Here is a 24730-nt window from a genome sequence, read left to right as displayed (position 1 = left end):
TAAATTGCTTCAAATCCCCGGAACATTTTCAACTTTATTTTCAATATTACTTCTGTACTCGATGGATGACGTCGATTTTTCATGCATTGATTCTAAGGTGAAGTGGTTTTCCTTGCTCGGTATGTATTCGCTTTATAAATATTTTTTTAATGTAACAAAATCCGTTCATTTAAAACTTGAACGTATTCACAAATGTTCGCAAAACCTTTTTTTGTTCAGTTAGTTTAGAGTGAGCACTTGGTAGGTATTTTAATTTGTTCTGAACCCTTCTTTCTCTTAGTTCATTCAATTCATCGTACGAATTAGTGTCACTCCACATAATTATTTCGTAGCTTCCTTGGTTCCCGTGCCTGGCAGTCAGTCCCTTGATCTGGTTCTCCTCAATGGTATCGTAGTCAGAGAAAAATGCTTGAATCACGTGCACTCCCCCGTTTCTTTCTACGGTCTCACTGGATTTGTAGTCAAGTCCTGGAGCCATTTCCGGCTCTACCAGGGTCACAATTCCTGCACCACCGATCTCATCAATAATCCGTTGCTTCTCTTCATTGGGTGTATTTTTGTACAGAAGGTTAATCCGAGTGAAATGCTTCCCGTTGTTGTTTTCAAAACGTTTCATTTCATCTTTCCATTCGTAAATTATTATAACCGAACGATGGGAATCGACAACCTTGCGAGCGCTGTTGAAAATTTTGTCTAACCAAGAACTTTCATTGGTCGTCGAATAAAAGTTTACCTGCTTGTCGAATTGAAGTTTTGAGCAACCGAAAACCGAGGGCATTTTAGTCCATTTCTTGATGTCACAAAACTTTTCGTAGTAATTAATTTGATTTTTGTGAAACTTTTCTCGAAATAACCCGAAAACGAGAGGGAAGTCGCTGAGTGCTGTGATGAATTTCGATTCATGTAATTCCATCATCAAAAATCCATAATTAATTTTATCTCCGGTTTTCGTTGAAGTTCGCGATTTCTCATTAGCTAAATAGTGGAATGTCTTATAATAACTACAGCCCCATTTCCTATCGTAATTTTTGTACACTCTTCCAGCATCGCGAATCATGTCATCCAAATGTGTATCGAACAATTTTCGATTTGTGAAAGATATTTCCTTATTGTCTTCTGAGATCCATTTACATTCACCTGGCAGTGACAAAAATGTCTTCCATCTATTTTTTTCTGGGAACTTAGACGATTCAATATACTTGTATATGCAATTCTTGATAGCGGTATCCTTAGTTGATTTGATTGTTAAATTCCATATTTTAACTTGAATTTTATCGAGTCCAGGTAATATGATAACCAACTGTGGGCAGTACCTCCCAAACACATTTGTATCATCAATCAAAAGCACGGAATTATCTAGGGATTCTGTCATCTTTCGTTCAGGTGAATTCTCCGCGAATCTCGATGAAAGAACACGTGTGCCATTCAATAGCAAGCTACCAGATCCATCAAAATCCTCAAGAGTGCTATAGCTAATACTTTTTTCGACATCCAAAATTGCAAAAACTCGCTTCAGATCAGCTCGACTTTTTTCTTTTTGATATCCGTTGCAGCAAATCACACGCACTGAGTGCCCCATCAAAGCCAACAAAATGGCGATCAGTCGGATAATCAACGTTTTGCCTTCTCCCGCAGGAATCTCCGAAAAATGCTTAGACACTCCCGTTTTTGGATCGCCTACGCCTAACATCCTCAGAATGCACAAAATCTGGGAACCGTGCAGTCCGTGAGCTTCTGTCAAATTTGGAAATTCTACCGTTTTAGGTGTTGAAGTAAACCACAAAGCTGCGATTCCAGCAAGGATTTTCGGGAGTTCGACCTGTTTAAATTGAGCATCCCAAGAATTGAAATGACGAATGTTTGTTGCTTTTAATTTCTCTGCTATTGTAGAGATTCTGCTCTCTTCTTTCAAAGATATGTATTGATGAAACTGTACCGAATATTGATGGAATGCTTTGCGAATTGCTTTCTTATCATTAGAACTATTAAACTTATCAAATTCGACAAACGCCAAATTTAAATCGGTTTCGATTATGAAATCGCTTGTAGATTTACTTTCATTGACTATTTCAACAATTGATTTAATATATGTAGTGAAAAATCTGTCAGGGGAATCGTTTTCCAGCTGTTTTCGGATATTCTTCGAACTCAGCATACATTCTTGAAACATCAATATCAAAGTTGTTGCGACTGTCAACTGATCAGATTCAAACAATTCTAGTCCAGATGACCACTGCTTTCGATTCAACTGTTGCAAGATTAGAGATAAGTACGTTTTTGCGATGAGAATCTTGTGGTGTTTTGGAATCTCTGCATCGTTATAAACTAATTTTAGCATTTGACTGAACTTCAACGGATCTATCACACGGAATGTGCCCGGGAATTTTGCATTGGTCATCGGCTCGATCAGTTTGAATAGAATAATTCCTTGCATCTCAACTCCGGGAATTGATCTGATAATCCAATCAAATGACACAGCATCAAGTTGATGCACAAACGCGTTATATGCTTGATAAAATCTCAGAAACTGTTCCCCTTCCACATTTTTCTCTGAAGCCAACAGAACGACATCGAGCAATTCTTCCGATATTTCTTTCATTGCTGGAAGATTAATTTTAGCAGGAATTTTTGCAATTATATTCCTCTTGTAATTCCAAAATGTTATAAAAATTCGAACCATTTCGCTGAATCGATTCGTAGTCGGAGAGTCAAACGAAATTTCTGCCATTAGTAAATGAAGTTGCTTTTGCAGTATTTTCCCGTCGACCACCGAATTGCCTTCTTCGTCCTTCTCCACCGATTCAACGGTACAAGCAATGAAGTCCAACAAAGCATGGCTCACGACTCGAACGAATTCCAACTGATCTAGGTTTGCTTCTTGAATTAAAGCCAAATATTTTCCAAGAACATTTTCATAAGCTGTGAGTTGGTTTCTGTGCAAAATCGACGAAAGTGTGTCATCGAAAAGACAATACCAAATGAAGGATTCCTGCATGGTTTGACTGCGATCAATCACTAGATCATCGTTTCCGAAACATCCGAAAAGCCTCGGTTCGTATTCGAATGGTTCACAGTGGGCGTTTGAACCAGGGTCAAAATACTTTAGAAGATTGAAAATAAAAAAATATTGACGCTCCAAACACTTTCTTGAGTTACCCTCGATTTTCCACGTGATCCCGTTTGTTGGATGCCAACCGGTTTGGGCGTCAATTTGAATAAAATCCGAACGTTCGGTGTTAGAGACTTCGACAATTTTTTCCACGAGGTCCTTGAAACTTTTGCAGAGAAGAATAACGGATGGATTGATAAACGGTTTCGTTTGACTAAATTTGTTGAAATCAAAACCATCCACTTGGGTAGTGAAGCGACTTGCCAAGTTTTCCAAAGGTTTTTGGAAATTTACACCTCCCAGAACGTCTCCCACATCTGAAAGCACACCAACGTCACTGTCACTGATTAAAAAGATTCTTTCGGGCGAAACCTTTTCCAAATGAACCGATAAATATTTTGGAGCATGTTCCAGTAAACACTTTCTATGGACATCACTTGCTGTTGACAGAATTTGCTTCAGAGTTTCGAGCAACTTTGACAAATCCTCTTCCGGTGGAGTCGCAATGCATAGAAAAAGTTCACACCTTCTTTTTAAAACACATTCTACGTCATACAGTTTGGTTGCTGCGTTGGTGAAGTGCACGGAAAACGAACCACTTTTCATAATTTTTTCACACAAACACTGAAATCCTGACAGCTGGCAACCCTCGTCATGTTCGAAAATTCTCCTCAATAGAATACAGTCCATTGCGAAGTGACGATCGATTGCCGATTTCGATCCCTCATCTTTGAGAGTATTTATGAGTTCCGTCCGAAGGTGATCCCGTTCCGAAAGAAGTTCGTCGAAATACACTTCCTCAATCCGAATCTGCTGCAGAAGAACTTGCTTCGCCTGTTCAAAATCTCGCGTTTCATCCAACAGCTCCGGTTCCTCGATCGTCACTCTCGCCAGTAGATCATCATCGACCAACATCAGACGGCCTTCACTGTGCAGTTTTATTTCCAAGGTTTCCACTGTAAAACGGGCGGAAAAGTTGAGTTCACTGATTTTCCCGCCGGTTGGCTTTTTCTTCTTGATGAATTCGTTGCCAACCGAGGATCGAAATTTTCGCACTTGTTTTAAGGTTAAATTGGAAGATCGACAGACACTTGTTTCATTCTCATTCCCATCATCGGTCAGACTCAGGCTATGAAGACTCTTCGCAGTTGTTTCAATCCGCATCGAAATTGGATTCACTTCCATTTCTCCTGGTTTATTCAGATCGGGAACGCATTCCGACCTTGTTTCATTCGCTTCGTTGTTCCGCATTGGGTCCATTACTAGAAAGTTTTCGGCTCTGAAATTTAATTTAAAATTTTGTTTCAAATGTTAAGCCTTTGTAGATTGATGTTTGATTATTTAGCATTGATCGAAACCAATTCACAAATTCTATCCTAAATCCTCGAATTCGAGTGAAACTTACCTTTCTGAAATAAATCCTGATTCGAACACAGTTTGCAAGCAGTCAAAAATTGATTCTCTCGATAACTCGTCAACTGATTGTTTTCAACTTCAGCACAGTTACAACGGCTAATGAGTTTGCAGGTCGCTACCGTCAGCATAAATATCCGATTCCCTTGCTCCAATTGTTTACTCACAGAAGAATGAGGCCTGGACGAAAAGGCAAACAACGAAGGCGTGAATGTTTACCTATATTTATAGAAATTATCATTTGGAATTCCATGTGGAAATCATAATGAATTCCGAATAAATTCCAAATCCTGTGCAACAACCGATTCTGAATGAATTTCGCCTCCAACCGGTTGATTCAGAAATCTGTCAGAATTAAGTGAGAAGATGCGGACTGAATTGTTAATTCGTTTTCTTCTTATTCGTTACCGTTTATTTCTAAATGAAAAAAAAAATTAAATAACTGACTGTATAAATTTTAATCTTCAAGATTCCAGGATATACAGAACTAGTGGTTAATCAGTTCTGCTTGTAATTCCTGCATAAACTGTTGAAATTCGCTGGAAATTAACAAGAATGCCTACCTCAGTCACTATCATCCGTTCCTCTAGCTGGAGTGTATTGAAATGGCGTATTTCGCCTAACTTTTACACTAACACATTAATAAAATGAGTCAAAATTCGATGACATTTATAACGTCACTGTAAACCGGGTTGATCGAGCACCAAGAAACGAGCAGTCGAGTAAGAAAGCATTACTCAATCCGTATTTAAGATAATGTGGGTTCTTAGGGGTTATTCGCAACGCTGTGATGGATAACAGTTCTAAAATGACAGGCTGTCGTACAATTGGAAACTGTCGAAAATAAAACTCGAGCTTGAAGATTTCAACGCGAAGATTTAAAATCTGTTCTACATTTGTCTGTTGATGTGCACCCAAGTTACCACAACGCATTATATAGCTACATAAATTTCACCTTATATAAATTCCGTCCGACTCTCTATAAATGCCATAAAACATTAAAAACTTTTATAAAGTAAATGTAACGTGGAAATGGGCACTTATGGGACTCCTAAAAGATAATATGTGTATAGCATGTTAATTGCATTCATGATTCTTTATCGATTTAATCATTGCATCCCAAATAACAATCAAACCTTTTATAAACACTGCGAATCCACGCAAGACAGATATAAAACCAGTAAGTCGTATGTCTGCTTTATATTTGTTTATGTAATGTATGTAGGACTTGTAACTAAAGATGTTATGAAACATAAGCAATTCATTGAAAAACTTGAAACATAATTTGGAATTTGGGAAATAAAATATGTTATGCGAATTTAAAAAAAAAATGAACGGCACATATTTTACTTTCCATCACACATGTAATGTGTATTTTGGGATCGAACATTTAGCTTTGTTTATTTTTTTTTTAGAATATACTCATTTTCTAGAGTTGATCACGGTAACATGCATTTGTAGTCCGGTAGCTCATACGCACTTCTCTGTAAATAAATCTCTACATTTTCTGCTATCTGCGCTATGTAAGTGAATGTCGGTGATACATTTTACTTCTGTTTTACCGATTGCAATAAAATATAGCATAAAATGCCAATATATCGGATGACAAAAAGCTGTTTTAAGATAATGCATCATTATATTTTGCACGCTGCTTTAAAGCATGTTGAATTTACGTGCTTCTACATTATCGATGTCATACTAAAGTTGTAAATGTGCAATGATATAATGCGTTGGGTAGTTTTTTCATTGATATAACAGTATTCAGTTAATTGAAATGTTATTTCACATGATTCAACGAGTTCAATATTTTAAATGAGGAAAGGCGAGGGATCCTGAGAAATATTATGGGGCTGCCTGCCGATAAAGCACTCAGCGACAGGTCCTACGAAGTGGAACAGAGTCCAAACCACTAAAAATGGAGAATGAAACCGGGGTAAAAAAATGACAATAATAATAATATATACATACAATTATACTGGACGACCGGAAAGAGAAAGTGCGCGAGCAAGACATACTGCCTCTGGATCCCGGAATTTAGGGCTAGAACGACGAACTCAAGCGTACTTCGAGTACATGTTTGGCTGCATCCATTATTATACACCAGAGAACAAAATGATTACCCGACAATAGATTAAAGCACGAGTGCCTCGAAGGGCGTCTGAATGGGATGGAAAGATCACAATGTCAGATTCCTGGGATCGGCATAGTATACTTTTGGAGGACTAAGTCAAATCAGAATGGCATGAAGCACATGAGCATCGCTACCATGGTTAAAATCAACCGTTAATTTATCTCTGAGAAATTCAGGTGAGTTTCGTTTTGGAATTTCAAACCACTACTTCCAGAACCTGAATCCGAAACCAGCATAGCCAAAGTAAATTTGTCAACTGGAACAGTGCAGCAAAACTGAATTACCAGGGAACCAAGAATAGGAGGGTTCTTTCGACAATTTTCATATCGACAGTAGTGATTTACAACGATTTTTTCGTTTATTCAATACTAAGAATAGATATCAGTAATAAAAGTAAACTCGGTGTAGAAGAATATCAATATCAATATTTGTTATTTCCGAGCATTTGAAAAATGGTATTCAACAAAGTCTAATGCTCCATTCTAAATAAACGTTAGTTTTCGAACAATAAATTATGATCAGCATAACCACCTCAGAGTAAAAACTTTTTCTTCAACTTGTACTATGATTTTTCAAATGAATTTGCCCGTTTTCACAAGAAATCGTTGAAAAAGTGGAGTAATTAGAAATTTTCCTACCGATCTGACAGCTCTTGCTGAAAGAATCATCTCTAAACAAGCAGCGCATCTACATTTTAGTTTTGCGACAATATGCCAATGGTATTGGTCAAATCTTTTATATTTAAAATAAAAACATTTAATCTGTATAATAAACATTTAAAAGTAATTTATAAATTAATAAAATGGTAAATTTACTTTACCATGCCATTGTAGTGATGGGCAATACGGCTCATTTCAATGAGCGGCTCTGAACCGAACGCTCTTTCGTAAGAGCCGGTTCAATTGAACGGCTCATTGGCTCTTTTTCAATAAACGTCAATGTGGAGAAGCGGTTCGGGAGAGTGAGTGTGAGAGCCACGGAAATGCATGAGCGGTATGGGCAATCTAAAATTGTGTTTCACAACTAGAGGTGTCCGTGTGCTAGGAAGCGAGATATTGAAATAAATTAGTTGAAATTTTATTTGGAAAAAAAAATCTATTTTCTTCTCCTATTACGACAGAATTCTTTGAAAATTCACTGCTGAATAAATGTTCCTATGTATTTTTGACAGCTTCATTAGAAAACATCATCGTTTAACCAACAACGCAATCAAATTTGAGCGTACACAAGCACACAGATTTTCCAAGTTGAAACGCAGATTATAAAATGACAACTCTGCTTGAGAGCCGCGGTTCAATTTTGAAGAGCCGTAGTTCGTTCGCTCATTGCTACGAGTCGGTTCAAATGAACGGCTCGTGAGCGCTCGTCCATCACTATACCATTGGGGCCCATCAGCATAGCGTGATGGTTTAACCGATGCCTGCCATTCAGCCCATCTGGGTTCGTTTCCCAACCCCGCACAAATTTTCAGACTCTTTCTGGCTTTTATAATCAGAGCGAAAAAAAAAACAATAGCATTCCGACATAGTCAGACAGTAAGAAACGATTTTTTATGGGAAACTTAAAGCAACTGTAGTACTAGTTCCGATGTTAACACGCAATAAAAAAATCTTGTTACCTGTACATTTATGCATCGTGAGTAACGATGACGTTCTTATTCAGGGATGCCACCATCAACAGATTTCTCGAGAACCTTCAAATTCTCGTTAATGTTGCACTTTTTATAATTCATCTTCGGAATTGAGCTGATTATCACTTCCGGTGAAACCCTCAACGAGTGAACACGTCGTATCGTGTTAGTGCGGTGAAAATTCGAGTATTTCGCGAGAAAGAAAGGATTTTCATCCGTACTTCGGTGACTCCACGTTGTCACATAGCGAGGGTTTCACTTGTAGTCCAGTGAAAAGAAAGTTCATTGGACTATAAACGAAAGCTAACTGGCAATATAGCTAAATCGCTGTGCCATCAATCGGCGTCATCTCAAGTGAGGTGACGCCACCAGAAGTGATGAAGAAGAAGAAGAAGAGCTGATTATTTTGTGGATATCCAAAGATTTTACACCTATTTTTGTAGAATAAAGATTATATTTTTGTTCGCCTAACCAAAATTAAAGTTTTACACTTTCATCAAAGCATTTCGATTGCACAGATGTGAAGGGAGATTAATTTCGAAAAAGCCAATTGACTGGCATTCTTGAGTGGTTTTTCGGCTTACGGTCCATCACACTGGGATACAATATTAATTTGAACTTTTTTTTATGATCTAACAAATAGGTTTTCCTTTTTGAAAATCAGTGTTTTTTTTGTGTATTTGTGATTGATAAGTTGTATGTATACAATGAAAATAGAATAATAATGTGAAGTTTTCCTTACTTTATGTAACAATTAGAATACAATGGAAAAATATACAAAATAAAGGTAAGAAACAAAACTACAATTTCTGTACTGAAAATGGTGGACTTGTATTGAAAACCAAATTTAGCTTATATTTATTATAAATCATCCTAACTTTTCAGTATTGAACCGTTTATTACTGAATTTCAAAAAATATTCAGAATATAATAGTATCTGTAAACTGTACTATATTCTTAGGAGAGTTTGGTGCAGAACAAGATACCGCCCGTTTCGACAATGCGCATATTAATTTAAAACTTAATGAAATCTACTTTGGCTAAAAAGAAGATAGAGATATAAGAACACCAGATTCAGGGAACATTTTGCAGCTCCCAAATCAATCAAGGGCTAATTGTTTGCGTTGACTAACGAAGGCTATTCGAAACAATTTGGATCTTGTTTTGCAAACCAGTAACTGCTAGGCTGTCGATTGATGACAATCCCACAAATCACCCACCATCAAATGCAAATCGGCCCCAGAAATTCCGCGTCAAGTATGGCCACCTATTTCTAGTACCCCCCCAGTTCCAATGGAGTTCAGAAGAAGATCATCGACCTGCGCACAAAACGCGATCCACGAGACGGTATGTCGTGACTTGGCACAAAAGAAAGATGTCTTCTTAGACCCTTCCTGGAACGCCTCCCTTCTTTTCTGGAACTTCGTAGTCACCGTCAACGACCATCATCCGAGAGAAAAGAATAGCAGAAAGGAAATGAAAATCCTTGCCAACCAACTCGAAACTCGAAACGGGACAACGTCAACGTCGTGCGCTATATGACTATGTCTAAATGTGAATGTCATCTTCACGAACAACGTTCTTCGTCAAGTCGCTCGATAGACTTTCAGTGCCATCGATTGTTTGCATAATACCACCCCCGAACTCCCCGAACTCAGCAGTCAATAATCAACCAATGGCGCGCAAAGAGTGATGCAGATTCCGTACGCGGACCCCAATCGCGCCCCGATGCAATCCGAAAACCTCCGCTGATCGCTACTGGGGACGCGGGGGGAAGTCGTGGAACGGGTCAATATTGACCGGGACCGTTGTCGTTGTTGAAATGTCTTCCCAATCACAGTTCTACTGTTGCTGCTGTTTCAGCTGCTGCCTGCTGGTGGATCGCGTCAAGAAGACGGAATCAGATGACGGGAAGGGCAGGGCAGGGCAGGGTAAATCTTGTCCGGCGAGGATCGAGCGGGTGTACGATTCTATTGTTGATTTTGTGATGGGATCGGGACGCAACGGGAAACCTACCGGACACCAAACCAATAAGTGCTCTGCGAATCGAACCGAACCGAAACCGACCTCCAGTGGGCCACGGAGAACCTTTTTTTTATTACAACTTAGTGCTCAAGTATTTTCGCATACATTTTCATAAATTTGTTATTGTTAGGTTTAATGAACTGAACTGTGCGAGCGGAAAAAGGTTGATCACGGTGGGTTGGAGGCAGTGTTGGATCTTGAGATCACATAACATTCTTTCTTCGATTCTAATGATCGTCTCCTTTCTGCACACAAGAAGTCGAAGATCACACAGCTGCCTCCCGATTTGCCTTCGTTCAAAAAGAATAGAAAAATCATGCGGGGAGGAGGGGAACGGATGGCCCCACACGGAAGCGAGGGAGAGAGCGGGGGAAACGCAAATAAAATGCGCATTTTCTTGTTTGAGTCATCGTTGGAACTGAGAACAGCATAAAAGTACTGCTTTTTAGCATATGCAATATGGTGATTGGTTTCGATAGCCATTGGCTTCCGCTTTTTTTTCTAGTCGTTTCACTTCTCGGGGATTGTTGAAGTTCGTGCTCGCGGAGGAAAATGGCTTAAAACGGCCACTCCAGCCAGGAGGTGAATTCAGAAAATCAGCATTGTGGACTTCTCTACGATGTTGAGTATTTTTTTTCGAACGCGAAGCAGCCAAATTCTAAAAGAAAATTCAACCGCAAATAAATTAAAATTCTCTGGAGAATGAACATTCCTATGTATTTTGACAGCTTCATTCGAAAACATCGGCGTTTGTACAACATCGCCATCTACATGTCGAACTGTCGTTCGAAGGCCAATAGATTCGGTGGATTTTTATGGTTTGTGTTTGGACCTAGTTTTTCAGTATTCAAACAACGTTTAGACAATAAACAACAATTAAAGTAAATACCTAAACAGGGAAAAAGTTTTTAGGAAATCTAATCTGTAGAAATTTTGTGAAACTCTCGAGTTGTAAAGTTTTGAAAATGCACCCAGTTGAGTACAGTGAAAAAAGACGTAGTTCTACGTAAAAATTACCCTGTGCATTGTTGTATTCAATATTTATAACTGGTTTGAAAATATTATCTAACTTTACCATAAACTAGTACCTAAAATAAAAACTAAAGTCCTGAATGTGACGAAGAACATTTGAAAAAAAGAATGTGGCACTTTCTATAACCCGCTTGTAAGGAATTCTGGCAACCGTCAGAAAGGCTGGCTGCATTCCGGTTGCTGTCAAAATTGTCCACACGCTTAGAAAAAATTACTCAGAGTTTGAGTACTTGTTACTCATTTTCAAATGATACATGGAAACGTTAAAAATTGAGTAGTTATCATCAATGATATTGAGTAACTCCTACTCTAAATTTGAGTTTAACAACTCGTTTTTTTTGTTACTATTCGCAAGATCAGTCTAAAAGTTGTAATAACCATTTGTAGCAACAGGTTGTATATTTTGTTAGTGAGATCGCGTATTTCGAGGGTGAGTCGCTCAACACAAACGGTGTTGTGTCTGCAAAAACCGGAATGATAAACTCCGTGTTGTGCTTTAGACTGGAAACGAATATGCTCAAATGTCATTTATGAGGAATAAGTGTATGATTGGTGCCTGAGCATAACTGACATGTATGTTAATTTGCGATTGACACACTACTCCAAGCGACCACCACTTGATATAGTATTGAGTTCAATTACTTAATATTTTAATACAATACACTCAGAAAAGGAGCAATTTTTTTACAAACAATATATGTGAAATAAAATTTCACTCAAAATTTGAGTGATAGTTACTCTATTTTTGGTGCATGTTCAAATAAAGTATTACTCAGTAAATGAGTAGATTTTACCCAAATATCGTTTCCAGTGGAAGAACTCAAATTTGAGTAACTTCGGAGTTACTCTAAGTTAGAGTAGTTCCACTTTTTCCGTAGATGAGTGAGATCTTACTCATTTTTGAGTAACTATTTTTAAGCGTGCAGGCGAAATTGAGTCATTATCTCGCCGTTCGTGTCTTGTTTATTTCTCTCTTCCTTCTTTGTTCTTTTTTTTCTATTCGACTTCATTTGATATTCGTCAATCCCGCATGTACATACAAAAAAAAACGAATCTTGAGATGAGGTAAAAGAGATTGAAATATGGGTATATATTTGGTAGTGAGAAAGCAATGTTATTGGCAATAACATTTTCCATAATTAGTATATATGAAGGGCAATAACTTATTGCCTTTCATATGTACTTTTTATTGAAAAAATAAAGTCAAGATGCTAAAAATGTAGAACCGATTCAAAACGGTTCTGCCAATATTGTATGGCAAGAATCCGACAGAAACAGAACCGATAACAACTGTTAGGCGAGATTCTCTGCCGGAAACGGCTGTTGCATTGTTGCCAGACTCTGCCCGCCGTGTACAAGTGATCGCACTCACAACTCGACGTGAACATTTCAAAAGGGCCTTAAAACAATTGACAGATTCTCTTTGTTTACTTTCTCTTTCGATTATATCTGCGTTATTACGCAATTGTTCGTTACATGTATGATACTATTACAAAGCTGGAGATATTTTCTTTCATTCTATATGCAAATTTGGCAAGTGAACGTGAAAATTTAGGTGCTATTAACAGAAGAGAAAGTAAACAAAGAGAATCTCTCATTGGTTTATGTGCCCTTATGAAATGTCCACGTCGAACTTGGCGGCGTGCGCAATTGACAGCGTTGCCAGGTTGCCAGATTTATCTTACAAATGCCCGATTTTTCTCTCTTCGCCAGACACTTTAACCAACCAGATCTTTTGCCAGATTTTACAAAATTTACCAGATTTTACAAATTTCTCCAAATCCGGATTTTTGGGTCAGAGACAGATTTTCGAAAAAAAAATAGCATGACAACTCTGACGATTGACTACACGGAACCGCAAAACAATCTAATTTTAAGTACATTCCACCCAATTCCGTTCAATAACCTAACTTTAGGTGAAGTGGCTCTACGTAGTTTTCGTAAGGCACGTGCAAAAAAATACTTAAAGATGAGTTGTATTTAGTCTATAGTTGAGTCGTATTGACTCAATTTCAGATTTATACGGTTTACTTAATTTTAGCTTATTGAACGAAACTATTTTGACTACAATGGAAGGAGCGAGTGAAAGAAAAGCTTCAAAAGAACTCAAAATTAAGTAAAAAGAAGTAAAATAATAGGTAGTTTTTATATTCCGTGTAAATTTCGGTTGCGAGCAGAGATGCCAGGTCTGCAGATTTGTCTGTAAATGTTTTTGTAACTACACTCATCGCCAACAACTAAAATGTTGGTTGTTTTTTCTGAATTTGATTGGTTAAAATTTGGTACAACTAAACGATTGTTGTTTGAACTAAACTGTCATTTTTTTATTTATCGTGCTGGCAGTTTAGCAATGACATCCAGCAAAAACACACACCACAAACAAGTAACGAAACGTTTCAATGAGGTGTCACTCGTGCAACTGAGCAAGGACACACTTCAAGCAAATTTGCATGTGTGCATGAAAGCAAAAAAATGTCTTAGTCTAATTATTCAGTTATTTGAACTTAGGACGCCTTTTATAGCATTTTTAAGCATTAAACGTAGTTAATTACATTGACATGGACAATATATAGTTTTGTTGACTAGGTTTAGAAACGTTGTTTGAACCTTTCTTAGGATGACGATCGACTTTTACACCGGCTCTTATGTGGAACTCATATAATTTCAATTATATTGTAGAATTTTAGGAACTACTAAAAGAACTGTTTATTTGAAAGTGTAATTAACTTTCTTTTATTTCGTGCAATCACTTTTGATTTTGCCGTGCAAAGTCGAAACAGGTACGAAGATTCTGCGCAGTTGGGTTGCTTTCTGATTTGTGATTCACCATGTTTGGAATAGTTCAATCGGTGAAATAATTTCCTCTGAACAAAAGTACATTTTCGTATCTGAAATTATGTTTTCGTAAATTATCAATCATTTCGGCCACTTCAATCATCACTCGATTTTCAATTCATTTCTCTTCCAACACGGCTAGAAGGTTTAACCTATAAAATTATTAACTGTTCTTTTTAGGTAGGCACGTTTCTCAGATGAAGTTGTCAAATCGATGCATGAATATTTCTGCAACTTTTTGCAATCATGGCAATGTGAAAATCGATTTTTCAAAAAGGAGAACTGAACGACAGGGTGTCTCATGCTAAGGCTTGCTCTGTGTGAGACGGGAAAAAACTAACGACCCATCGGTCGTGCAAAATTCCGTGAGCCGGTACGACTGTTCTGCTCAGTTCGGTTGCTTTCTGATATGTGTTTCAATATATTTCGAATGGTTCAATTGATGAACAATTTTCTTGAAAAAAAAAGAAAATTGGGAAAATTATGTCTGATTTTTTTAGGCAAATTATCTTTTCTACCACTTAATTCATCACATTCATCATATAAACTTGTAACCTACTTTTTTACAAATACTTTTGTACTATCGATTTGTATCGCTATGAATTTTTTGCATGGTTGGTTGAATCATGTTGTCTTTTCGCACAACACTGTGAAAATAAAATTTTCAAAACAGAGAGAACTTTTCCAGGACGAGGCTAGAAAAATTAGCGACGCACCGGCCGTGCAAAGTTAGAACAGGTACGTAGGTGCTGCTCAGTTGGGTTGCTTTCTGATTTGTGATTCACCATATTTGGAATAGTTCACTTGAAAATTTAGGGTTCGAGAATCGTCTCCGAAATTATTTTTGCAAGCTCTCATTGCTGCTATTTCATTTATCACACTTTTTTAAATTTATTTCTTCGCGAACTGTTGAATTATGTCGATGAAAATATTTCTCCATGGTTAATTTAATCCTCCTGACTTTTTGCTATCACTGCGAACTAACCTATTTTAATCCACCTAGTGGTGTAATGATGCCTTTCTCATATCTCTCATATATAAATGTGCGGTACTCTCCAAAATAATTTTATTTGATTCTTGAAAAACAAAAAGGTTGGTCCATAGACTAGTATAAAGACTGTCCCAGAAAATATAGACGCAACCAAAAACCGCTGCCATTTCGCAGTGGTTCCGAATCTGTCAATTTTTAATGGCTGCGTCCTGTTGTTTACACTCTTCTCTAACCACTTGTGCAGTTGTTTATTCGTTTTCATTAGTTTGTTTCGAAATGCATGGACTTTCAGAAGAACAACGTCGAAAAATTGTGTACAAATGGTGCACAGAACGCGGACTGTCACTGAGAAAGATAGCAAAAATGGAAGGAGTAAGTGAAAAAGCCGTGCGAAATGCAATCAGGAAGTTCGGTGAGGACAACACCTTTGAGGATAAACCGAAAACGGGTCGAAAAAAGGTCTTGCTAATCCTCAGTTGGATAAACGTATACTGAAGGCGTTCGAGCAAAAGAAGGAGGTTTCAGTTCGGGATGTGGTCAAAAAAGTGGGCACTTCGAAGTCAAATGTTCTTCGTGCTAAAGAACGTTTGAATCTTCGAACCTATGCAAAGCAGAAACAACGAAAACGTAGTCCGAAACAAGAAGCATCGATTAGGCCGAGGGTTCGAGGACCCAGCCGATTCTTGCTCGAAATTTGAACTGCATAATTATGGACGACGAAACCTACGTGAAACTCGATTACAAATCTTTGCCGGGACCACAATATTATACGGCGCGAGAATGGCAAGTGTTAAACCAGTTCGAGACATCGATTGAAGTCGAAAAATTTGGTAAGAAAGCTATGATCTGGCAAGCAATTTGTAGCTGCGGTAAGATTTCGAAACCCTTCATCACTACTGCTTCAATGAACAGCGAAAAATACATCAAGGAATGTTTACAAAAACGACTTCTACCCATGATTCGAAGCCACAAGGATCCTGTTGTCTTCTGGCCAGATCTTGCTTCTTGCCACTACTCGAAATCAACGGTAGAATGGTATACTACCAAAAATGTCACTTTCGTCCCAAAAGACATGAATCCATTAAATTGCCCACAACTTCGACCAATTGAGGAATTTTGGGCATTAACGAAGGCACATCTTAGAAAACATGTCTCGGCAGCCGAAACCATTCAACAGTTCGAGAAAGATTGGAAAAACTTGTCGCCAAGAAGTCTGTACGGAATTTAATGAGGAACATTAGCAAGAAGGTGCGCCAGCTAGTCTACAATGGCTAAGTAGCAAATGTTGAGAATAATATTCTGTTGTTGTAGTCTAATATTATCAGTATATCGAACAAAATTTGAATATATAACACTTGTGAGTTATTTACAGCGAAATCAAAGTGCGTCCATACTTTCTGGGACAGTCTTTAACCTACAGAGTGAAACAGCACTCTGGTTGGTTAGGCCATCTCTGAGTTCCACTGTTGGAGGTACTCATAATGCCGGAATCCGGGAACCGGCTATAACCTTAGGTCGTTAAGGAGTGTATCGAAAATAAGGTATTCACAAATTTTTCTTTTAAATTATAATAAAAAACGATGTTCCTTTATTGTACGAGGTTAAACGTGAGCAAAATGAAAACCGGATGAAATTTAGGTTATTCCTTCACGAATTTTCGAACTTTTGATCGAACGCTCTTCATAAAGTTCCGGACAAGTGTTGCATCGCATTTTTTGGACGCTTGAGCCTAAATTTTTTTGAACTCCTGCATGTTCCCAGCTGCCTTACCAATCTTCTTGAAGACCCTCTTCACGATTGCCCGATTGTAACGTTCGACGGGTCGAATTTGGAATTTGGAGGGCAATTTGGTGGATTGAAATTTTTTTCAACGAAATTTATACCCTTTTCCGTAAGCCAATTGAGAGTGGTTTTGGCATAGTGAGCCGACGCTAAATCCGGCCAAAACAGTGGAGGTGTGCTATGCTTCTTATATAAAGGCAGGAATCTCTTGTGGAGGCACTCAGATCGATAGATTTCTGCATTTATAGTTCCGGTAGTGTAAAAAATGGTTGACTTCAAACCACAGGAACATATTGCTTGCCATACTAGCCATACCTTTCGAACGAATTTCTCCACTTGAATCGACCTGTCCGCATCGCTCACATCCTCCCCAACGACGACAGTAGAATATTGTGGACCTGGAAGGGTTTTTGAGTCCTCCTTTACATAGGTCTCATCGTCCATCAAAACATATGCATCGGGACACTGTAAAAGACACGAATACAATTTCCTGGCCCTTGTTGCTGCTCGCTTTTTCTGTTCTACACTTTGTTTCGAGATTTTCTGCTTTAGTCTTTAGGTGATTTCGCCTCTTGATACACTGGATCATTCCGACACTCGTTCCTGCTTTATTGGCCAAATCACGTATTGATATTGATTTGTTCTTTGTGATTAAAGATACCACTTTCTGGTCCAGTTTCTAGTTGGGAGAACCGGGTTTTCTGTCTCTTCGTGGTAGCTCATCCAAAGAATAGTATTCCCCAAACTTATTAATGATGGTTTTAACACTGGCATGATAAAATCCAAACCACTTTGCCAGTTTTCGCAAAGCAATACCCTTCTCACTTAGCCATGTGTCTAGAACCTTAATTTTCACTTCCTATTCAATACGCGACATTTTGAAAACGCAGAATTTCTACCGCACAAACAAGTAAACAAACGAAAGCTGACAGCCAAACGCTCAGCAGCCTACTGTGATCTGAGCACAAAAAACCACCTCAAATATATGCGTACAACACAAATGTATGTGGATAGCTAATTTTCGATACTCTCCTTAATTTAATACCGGGAACCAGGAAAGCGGAAAAATTGTTTTTTTTTGTCGTCTACTGACAATGACTACCGATTGGAATAGTTTTGAGGCGAGCTTAGAAACTATTTTACGATCGCCGCTTTTAGTGACGGTATACATATTTTAACAATGTTTACCCTGTAATTCCGGAACCGGAAGTCGAATCCGGACGAAATTCAGAAATTTAATACCTTTCATTTTAACCTGAGTTTGTGCAAAACGGTCAAGCCATCGCAGATAAAAGTGAGTGAGATCCATTTTGGAAAATATAACCATTATTTCCGGGGCTTCCGGAATCAGTAAACTGGAGTCAGGATAGCCGGAATCGGTTTGTTTGGTTGTCCACAGGTATTGGCTCTACATATTGGAGTAGTTTCGAGGCCAACTAAGATTTTTTTTAACGTTTTCCGTTTCACCGCTTTTGGTGACGGTATCAAATTTTTAACACACTTTACCCTATAAATCCGGAGCCGGGAGATGGATCCGGTTGAATATATGTTTTGTATGCTAGCATGAGATCTTTCATTTGAAGTTAATTTTGATAAAATCGGTCACGCCATCTCTGAGAAAATTGAGGAAGTAATTTGAAATAATAATTTTTACACTAATCACCCTGTAATTCTAGAACCGAAAGTCGGATCGAAATAAAATTCAGTAGCTTTGTATTTGGTTCAGCCATCTCCGAGAAAAGTGAGTGCAAAAAGTGTTACATACACACACACATAAAGACATTTGGCGTACTCGACGAACTGAATCGAATGGTATATGACATCATTCCCCGCCGAATGTTTTACCCCATCTGTCACGCTGGCGCGGCAACGAATCAATATCGAGAAAAGAAGAAGAAAAGATGTTCAATTACCCGATCGACACAGTGCTAGACAAAAACTGACCCCGCCACGATCGGTCCTTTCTTCGAGGGTGCTGAGAGCGTTGGCCAGGCCAGGGGTTCATTCCTACGCCTGGTATCCCATCCGTACCCAGAGAGCAAATCATGATTACGTATGTACGCACAGCAACTCGTAACTCACGCCGCTGATGCTGATTTATGGGATTCTATCAGTGCGGCCACGGCGCAGCTGTCGTGCCAGGTTAGAATTCTCCTTTGTCCGTCAGGAATTTCCTGATTAAAATTGCTTCTTCGAATGATGCCGTCCGAAACCCGTAGGGTTTCGCAGATGGTGTGGAAAACTGATCTTTTGCCATCGTGTCATTGATGAACAATGAAATTTCTAGTAGGCTTAAGAGATTTCCTGGTGAGACTCAAACACACAAAAATCACTTCAAACCGGCCAGAGTCAATGCCATGCTGTCAGGCTGTGTGTCAAATTCGCTCCTACCCAGCAGCGGCGGCTACCTCCGTTTGCCCTTGATCGAACCATTTTCAGAGTTGTACTGACGAACAATTAAAAACACTTTACATTGTCCGGTTCGGTTCTGTCATAAATTTCGAAGAACGTGTATTCGAATCCGAATAGCAAACCGCAGCCGACTGTCGTCAGCCTGGGAGGTGTGGTGTCTTCCCGATTTGGCTTTGGTTGGAGGCTGAGAGGGCACGGTGCCGTTTGTGATGTTTCGATGAACCGTGGTAGCTACCAGCGTCGAAATGGGGCCCTGCTAGACGCTTGATGGGGTCGTATAAATAATAATTAAATTGTTAAACTATTCCGTAGCGAGCTGCCCTTGACGGAATCCGTCGAGTCATGTTAGCTATTTTTGTATTATTATTATCAGCCTACATGATTTAACCTTTGTCTGACAGACGGGGGGACAAAAAAAAACTTGCATTTGAATTAACCTGTGGTCCCGATGCACATCGGTCATTGGAACATTGGTCCTATCGGGTCGAAAGAAGGACCTACGGGAACGAAAACGAAACGAAACGTTTTGACCCCAAAGTTCAAGTAGCAATCGCATGCAGAATTGAGAATACGAGCCTGCTTCCTTCCCTCCTGCCTACGACATCGATTGCCATCAGTGACTCCCAGTTTCCCCACCGGCTTCGCGGGGCCGAGACGACGGCAGTGCCCCTTGTTTGGTGCTTTATGGTGATCTGGATCAGCAACAACCGAAACGAAAAAAAATAAAACTGTACTGAATTTACCACCGGTAGAAATGAACGGTACTCTAGGGTCGGTGGTCCCAACAGACACTCCGAGTCCAAGTCCGGAGAAGTTACGGGAAAAAAAATCCCAAAACCGAACCATTGCCCTTTTTTTTCGATGCGGGTGCAAGATGCGGCGAGGGGAAACGAGTTTCAATTGGTTCACATCGCGCGCCAGTTGTCGAAGTCGAAGTCGAAGTGTGAATTGAATTCATCGCTGCCGTGTGCATCGGAGAAGCCATCGGAACGCGTGGGCGCTCGATCAGCTCAAGCAGCTTACGACGTTCGGTTCGCGATCTGGGTCAGAACTCGGTAATGGAAGACCGGGACGGGGAAGCATTTTGCATTTGCTCCGAGAGTTCGAGGGGTGCTGGTGGAAGGTCAGCATTGTGTTGAATTGTGCGAAAACGAATCTCCAGCTCCATCCGATCGAACTGAACGGGTTGGCGCCGTGTCTCTCGCGACTCCGAACCCGGAAGTTTTGTATCACATGGACGTGGAGCAGGAAATCGGAGAAAAATTGATTTACAGCCAATGCTGGGGCGATTACCAGCAGAGAAAAAGAGGATATTTTTTAATAGTGGCGCACCTTTAATGACTCGTTATTTGTTTTCCTTGTCTAATTCGCACATTTTTCATCGCTAACAGTTTCCAGTGAAAGGGTGTGTGGGATAAAAATGGAACACACATCAGGGATGCCAGGTCATTTTTTCAAAAATCTGTGATCAAGCTGAAAACCTGTCTGTGCATGTTTTCCGTACCATAATAGCCGATCGGAATTATTTTGGTGAGCCAAAAAAAGGTCTCACTATTTACAACCGCTCTGTACCATTTGGTGCTAAACTGTGATCGATTTAAACAATCTGTGAAAATCTCTACCATTTTTTAAATCTGTACAGAAAGTTGATAATCTGTGAACCTGGCATCCCTGACACACATATTTACACTCACCAAAAATTAGACCGATTATCGGTTTTTCACGAAATTTTCAAGCAAAAAAACAACGAATGAGTTAAGATTTACCCAATTTGTTTTACTCTATTTTATCACCAGGGTTGCCACATGGAAATCTGCATTTTTCAGAAGAAAAATCTGTAAATCTGTTACGGTGGATAAAAAACCTGTATTGAAAATCTGCATATGGATGTGATAAGAAATCGAAGCACAACGGAATGAAAAAGTCTTTAGAACCCAAATTTAAAGAAACCGCAACTTTATGATGTAGTTGGAAAAACCAAATATATTATATACCAATATTGATCACCCCAGGAAATCCAATACAAACCGAAAAAGACTTTATCTCGCGACGGAAAAGGTTACTAATTCGATATTGTTTAATAGTTTGCGTTTAGCATGTACGAAAATCTGAAATGTCGAAGCTCGCATCATCGCACGTGACACCTACCTAGAGGTGGGAACTTTTCTATACTTTAAGTGTTGTTTTGTCGTGAATACGACTTACTTTACTATGGGGCGCCTTTTCAAAATTTACCCTCTGAGAGAGTGATAAGTTTTTGATCGTAAATATCTCTTGTTGTATCTAACGAATCAACATAATTTTTGCTGCATGTCATCGGAAATATGATCACAATTTTATGATAAAATTTTCAGTTGTGTGACATAATCTCAAATAATTCAAAATTAAACTTTTCTTGAATGTTTGGTATAAACGAGTATCAGAGAGGATAATTCAAAAGGCGCGTTTGCCTTTCTCGTATTTTTAAAGCTCATAGCTCAGTCATCTGTGAATCCTTTTTATAATCTAACTACCAATAGAATCGAATTTTTCAACTTAAGCGTGTATAGAAAAGGCATTGAAGTATTTCAATAGTACGCTCTTGAAAAACCTGTCTCATTTGACCCATGTCAACACCAGCCAATCAGAATGCGTTCTGGGGAAGAGAACAAAATATCTGCTGCTGTACAACAAATCGTTCGAGAAAACGTTCCGAACAGTGTTTAATATCGTAGTGAGTTCCACAATTTGGTCCTTCTGAATGCTAGAAACGAATCCCTACAGCATATTGATAGTTTCTTTCAATAAATTATGCAAATCCGAAATGAAATAATCGACATTATAATTCTGTATTCTGTATTTTATAGCCGTTAGGACCACCCATTAGTGAAAAAGCTACAAACGAAATCACGTAAAAAGAAACCTCTCAACAAAAATTGGATCAGTTTGGATTCTTTCGCCACTGCGAGCAGATGTATTGTGTGTCGTTTGCAAAGCCAGTTTCGAACAACGAAAAGAGGACAACGGTGGGGAGCATCACACAAAACCAGCCGTTCTAATGGCTCTAAAAGTTTTATAAAGAACTATTAGGATTTGTTGTTCTCAAATCGAAGGTAAATGTCCTCAGTTTAGTGCAAATCTAGAACAGTTTGGTTAAATTTGTACACTTTTCGCTGTGTGAAATTCACAGTAATCGAGATCAAGTGATGCCTTCTTTGTTTTTGCGATAAATGTGGAAAAGGTGAATGCTTGCATAATTCATACAATTGATCTCCGCGGATCCTCACATATCAATGTTAAGTGTTAAGTGTTAAGAAACATGTCAGTTGTTTTCTTATTCACGACATCCAGTTATGTCTCTGACATTACCCACCCGCATTTTTTTTTAATGGAAGGAAATATCACGTATAAACAATACTACAATCAAAACAACAAAGCGTCCCAAGTTCTGTGCAGGATTAGAATTAAACTTATCGTCTTCACAGTCTAAAGTGATAAAGTGGTGTTCAACTTTTCTGAAAATAAAACGAGTGTATTTATATCCCTGGAATCGGAAATGATGATGATCATAAACCTGAGTTAGTGGATTTATTTCTAAAATAAAGAAATTTTAATACTTTCTTCGGATATGTTGGAGAAATTCTGGAGTTAGCATTACGATGAATTCGTTTCGTTCTGCGTTAACATTTAGAGTTTTAGACCCTTATATCAAAAGGGATTTTTGATTTAACAACGTATTCCCTTTCGAATTAGTAAAAGATTTTATTTCATGTCGTATTTACAGTTTCTTTCTTTTCTGTACAGTGCATTTGGAGAAATGTATTATATATTTGGGGTTGTTTGATGCAGTATACTGATTGGAAAAGCTGTCACATGTGTATAAAAAAATTAGCAGTATAATAGTAACCGCTTGCTACCGTAACGTTCCTGTGATGTTCGTCGTGAATCGCAAGGTGATCCATATCGATATATACAGGGTCCAGCACTCGAAGTGTAACCAATTAAAAAGGCCATAAATTCCGTTTAGAAAATGTTTGGCCAATCGATGACTCAAATTCTCGTATTAACGGTCGGTCAAGTAAACCCTATCGTTTTGAGAGTTTACGAATTGCTCAATTGAAAAAATTTTCTCGTCAGAAAATACAATGTTCGGAAATTGACCGCTTTCGGCCAAACGAAGCAACTCCATCGCTCTCTCAAGTCAAGATTTTTTTTCGCGTTCACTTTTGGCAAAATGCTTTCTTGCGCTTGTAAACAATACAACTCCGAACTGTCATTTAGCAAATTTCTAGAGAGCTGATGCCCGTGCGTCAGCAGCGCGAGCGGTCTGAAGTTGGTTACACTTCGAGTGCCGGACCCTGTAATATATTTGAAAAAAAAACGCTAGAAATCAGTTTTGTGTTGGAGCCTCTCGAAATGATGATTTAATGAAAAACTTTTAAAATCTAATCTGAATGTAAGAACATAGTCTAATTATTTTCACTTCCGTTTATTAGGTATAATGCAATCTTTCTATCTTATCAAAAGCATTTTTTGAGAGCATAAGGAATTACGCTACACTAGTTGCAAGAAAAACTTGTTTAGCAAGAATTGTCTTCTTTATAATTAACGCAACATTAGGATAGTGGATTTATTTGGAGAAAAATCAGTACCATTATTTAATATATTTTAACTCAATCACTGTTCAATTTATAATCCGCGCTATAAAAAATCAGTAAAATTTCTTGACAAAAATCTGTTCACTGTATGTACAGAATCTTGGTCACAAATTTATCTGAAAAATCTGTAAAATACAGAATAATCTGTATATGTGGCAACCCTGTTGGTCATGCATTTCGAAACCAAGGATGCCAGGTTACTTATTTAAAAAATCTCGCTTTCAAAGGTCTCGCTTTGACACTTTTTCCTAGCAATTTGAAGACTTTTGGGGGGCTTGTTTTCAGTCTATTATCGATTTCAGATATCTGTGAAAATCTGTGTCATTTATTAAATCTGTGCAGCATATTCAAACTCTATAAACCTGGCATCTCTGCCCGGAACTAACTATTCAGTTTTACCTCTCACCAATTTTCGAGGTGTTTTTTTTTTGTAGTTTTAACGTAGTACTACGACTCACCCCAGGTTGGCAATGTCATATGTTCGAGCCCCGAACGACTGGAACGTTTCATAGTGTCAGTATGATGGTAGTACTAGCCAAGCAAAGTCTGTTGAAACAGGAAGGTCAAATTACACAAAAGGAATGTAATGCCAAGACTTTGCTTTGCCTAAGACTTTCGTTCTTAAAAGGGCTGGAGTTCACTAGAAGTTTTAAAGTACCTATTATCTTTCTTCGGACAGTACCAGTCTAGATGCCGTCTGAAATCCGATGAAAAAAAACTTAATCAAGATTAG

General features: G+C 38.5%; 2 protein-coding genes across 6 annotated transcripts in view; both read right to left on the bottom strand.

Annotated features, from left to right (window-relative positions):
• LOC131425969 (uncharacterized) overlaps positions 1-4773 on the bottom strand; it is a 28734-nt gene extending 23961 nt beyond the window's left edge. The window contains exon 1 of the mRNA XM_058588309.1: positions 3157-4773. Coding sequence (XP_058444292.1) covers positions 3157-4369 — 1213 coding nt within the window. The 5' untranslated portion in view covers positions 4370-4773. The remainder of the gene's footprint in view (positions 1-3156) is intronic.
• LOC131425966 (cadherin-86C) overlaps positions 1-24730 on the bottom strand; it is a 517779-nt gene that overhangs the window by 245209 nt on the left and 247840 nt on the right. The gene's annotated exons all lie outside the window — the stretch shown is intronic.

This window comes from Malaya genurostris, chromosome 1 (assembly GCF_030247185.1).
Source record: "Malaya genurostris strain Urasoe2022 chromosome 1, Malgen_1.1, whole genome shotgun sequence".
In the NCBI taxonomy this organism is placed as follows: domain Eukaryota; kingdom Metazoa; phylum Arthropoda; class Insecta; order Diptera; family Culicidae; genus Malaya; species Malaya genurostris.
This window is presented reverse-complemented; position numbering and strand designations above follow the sequence as displayed.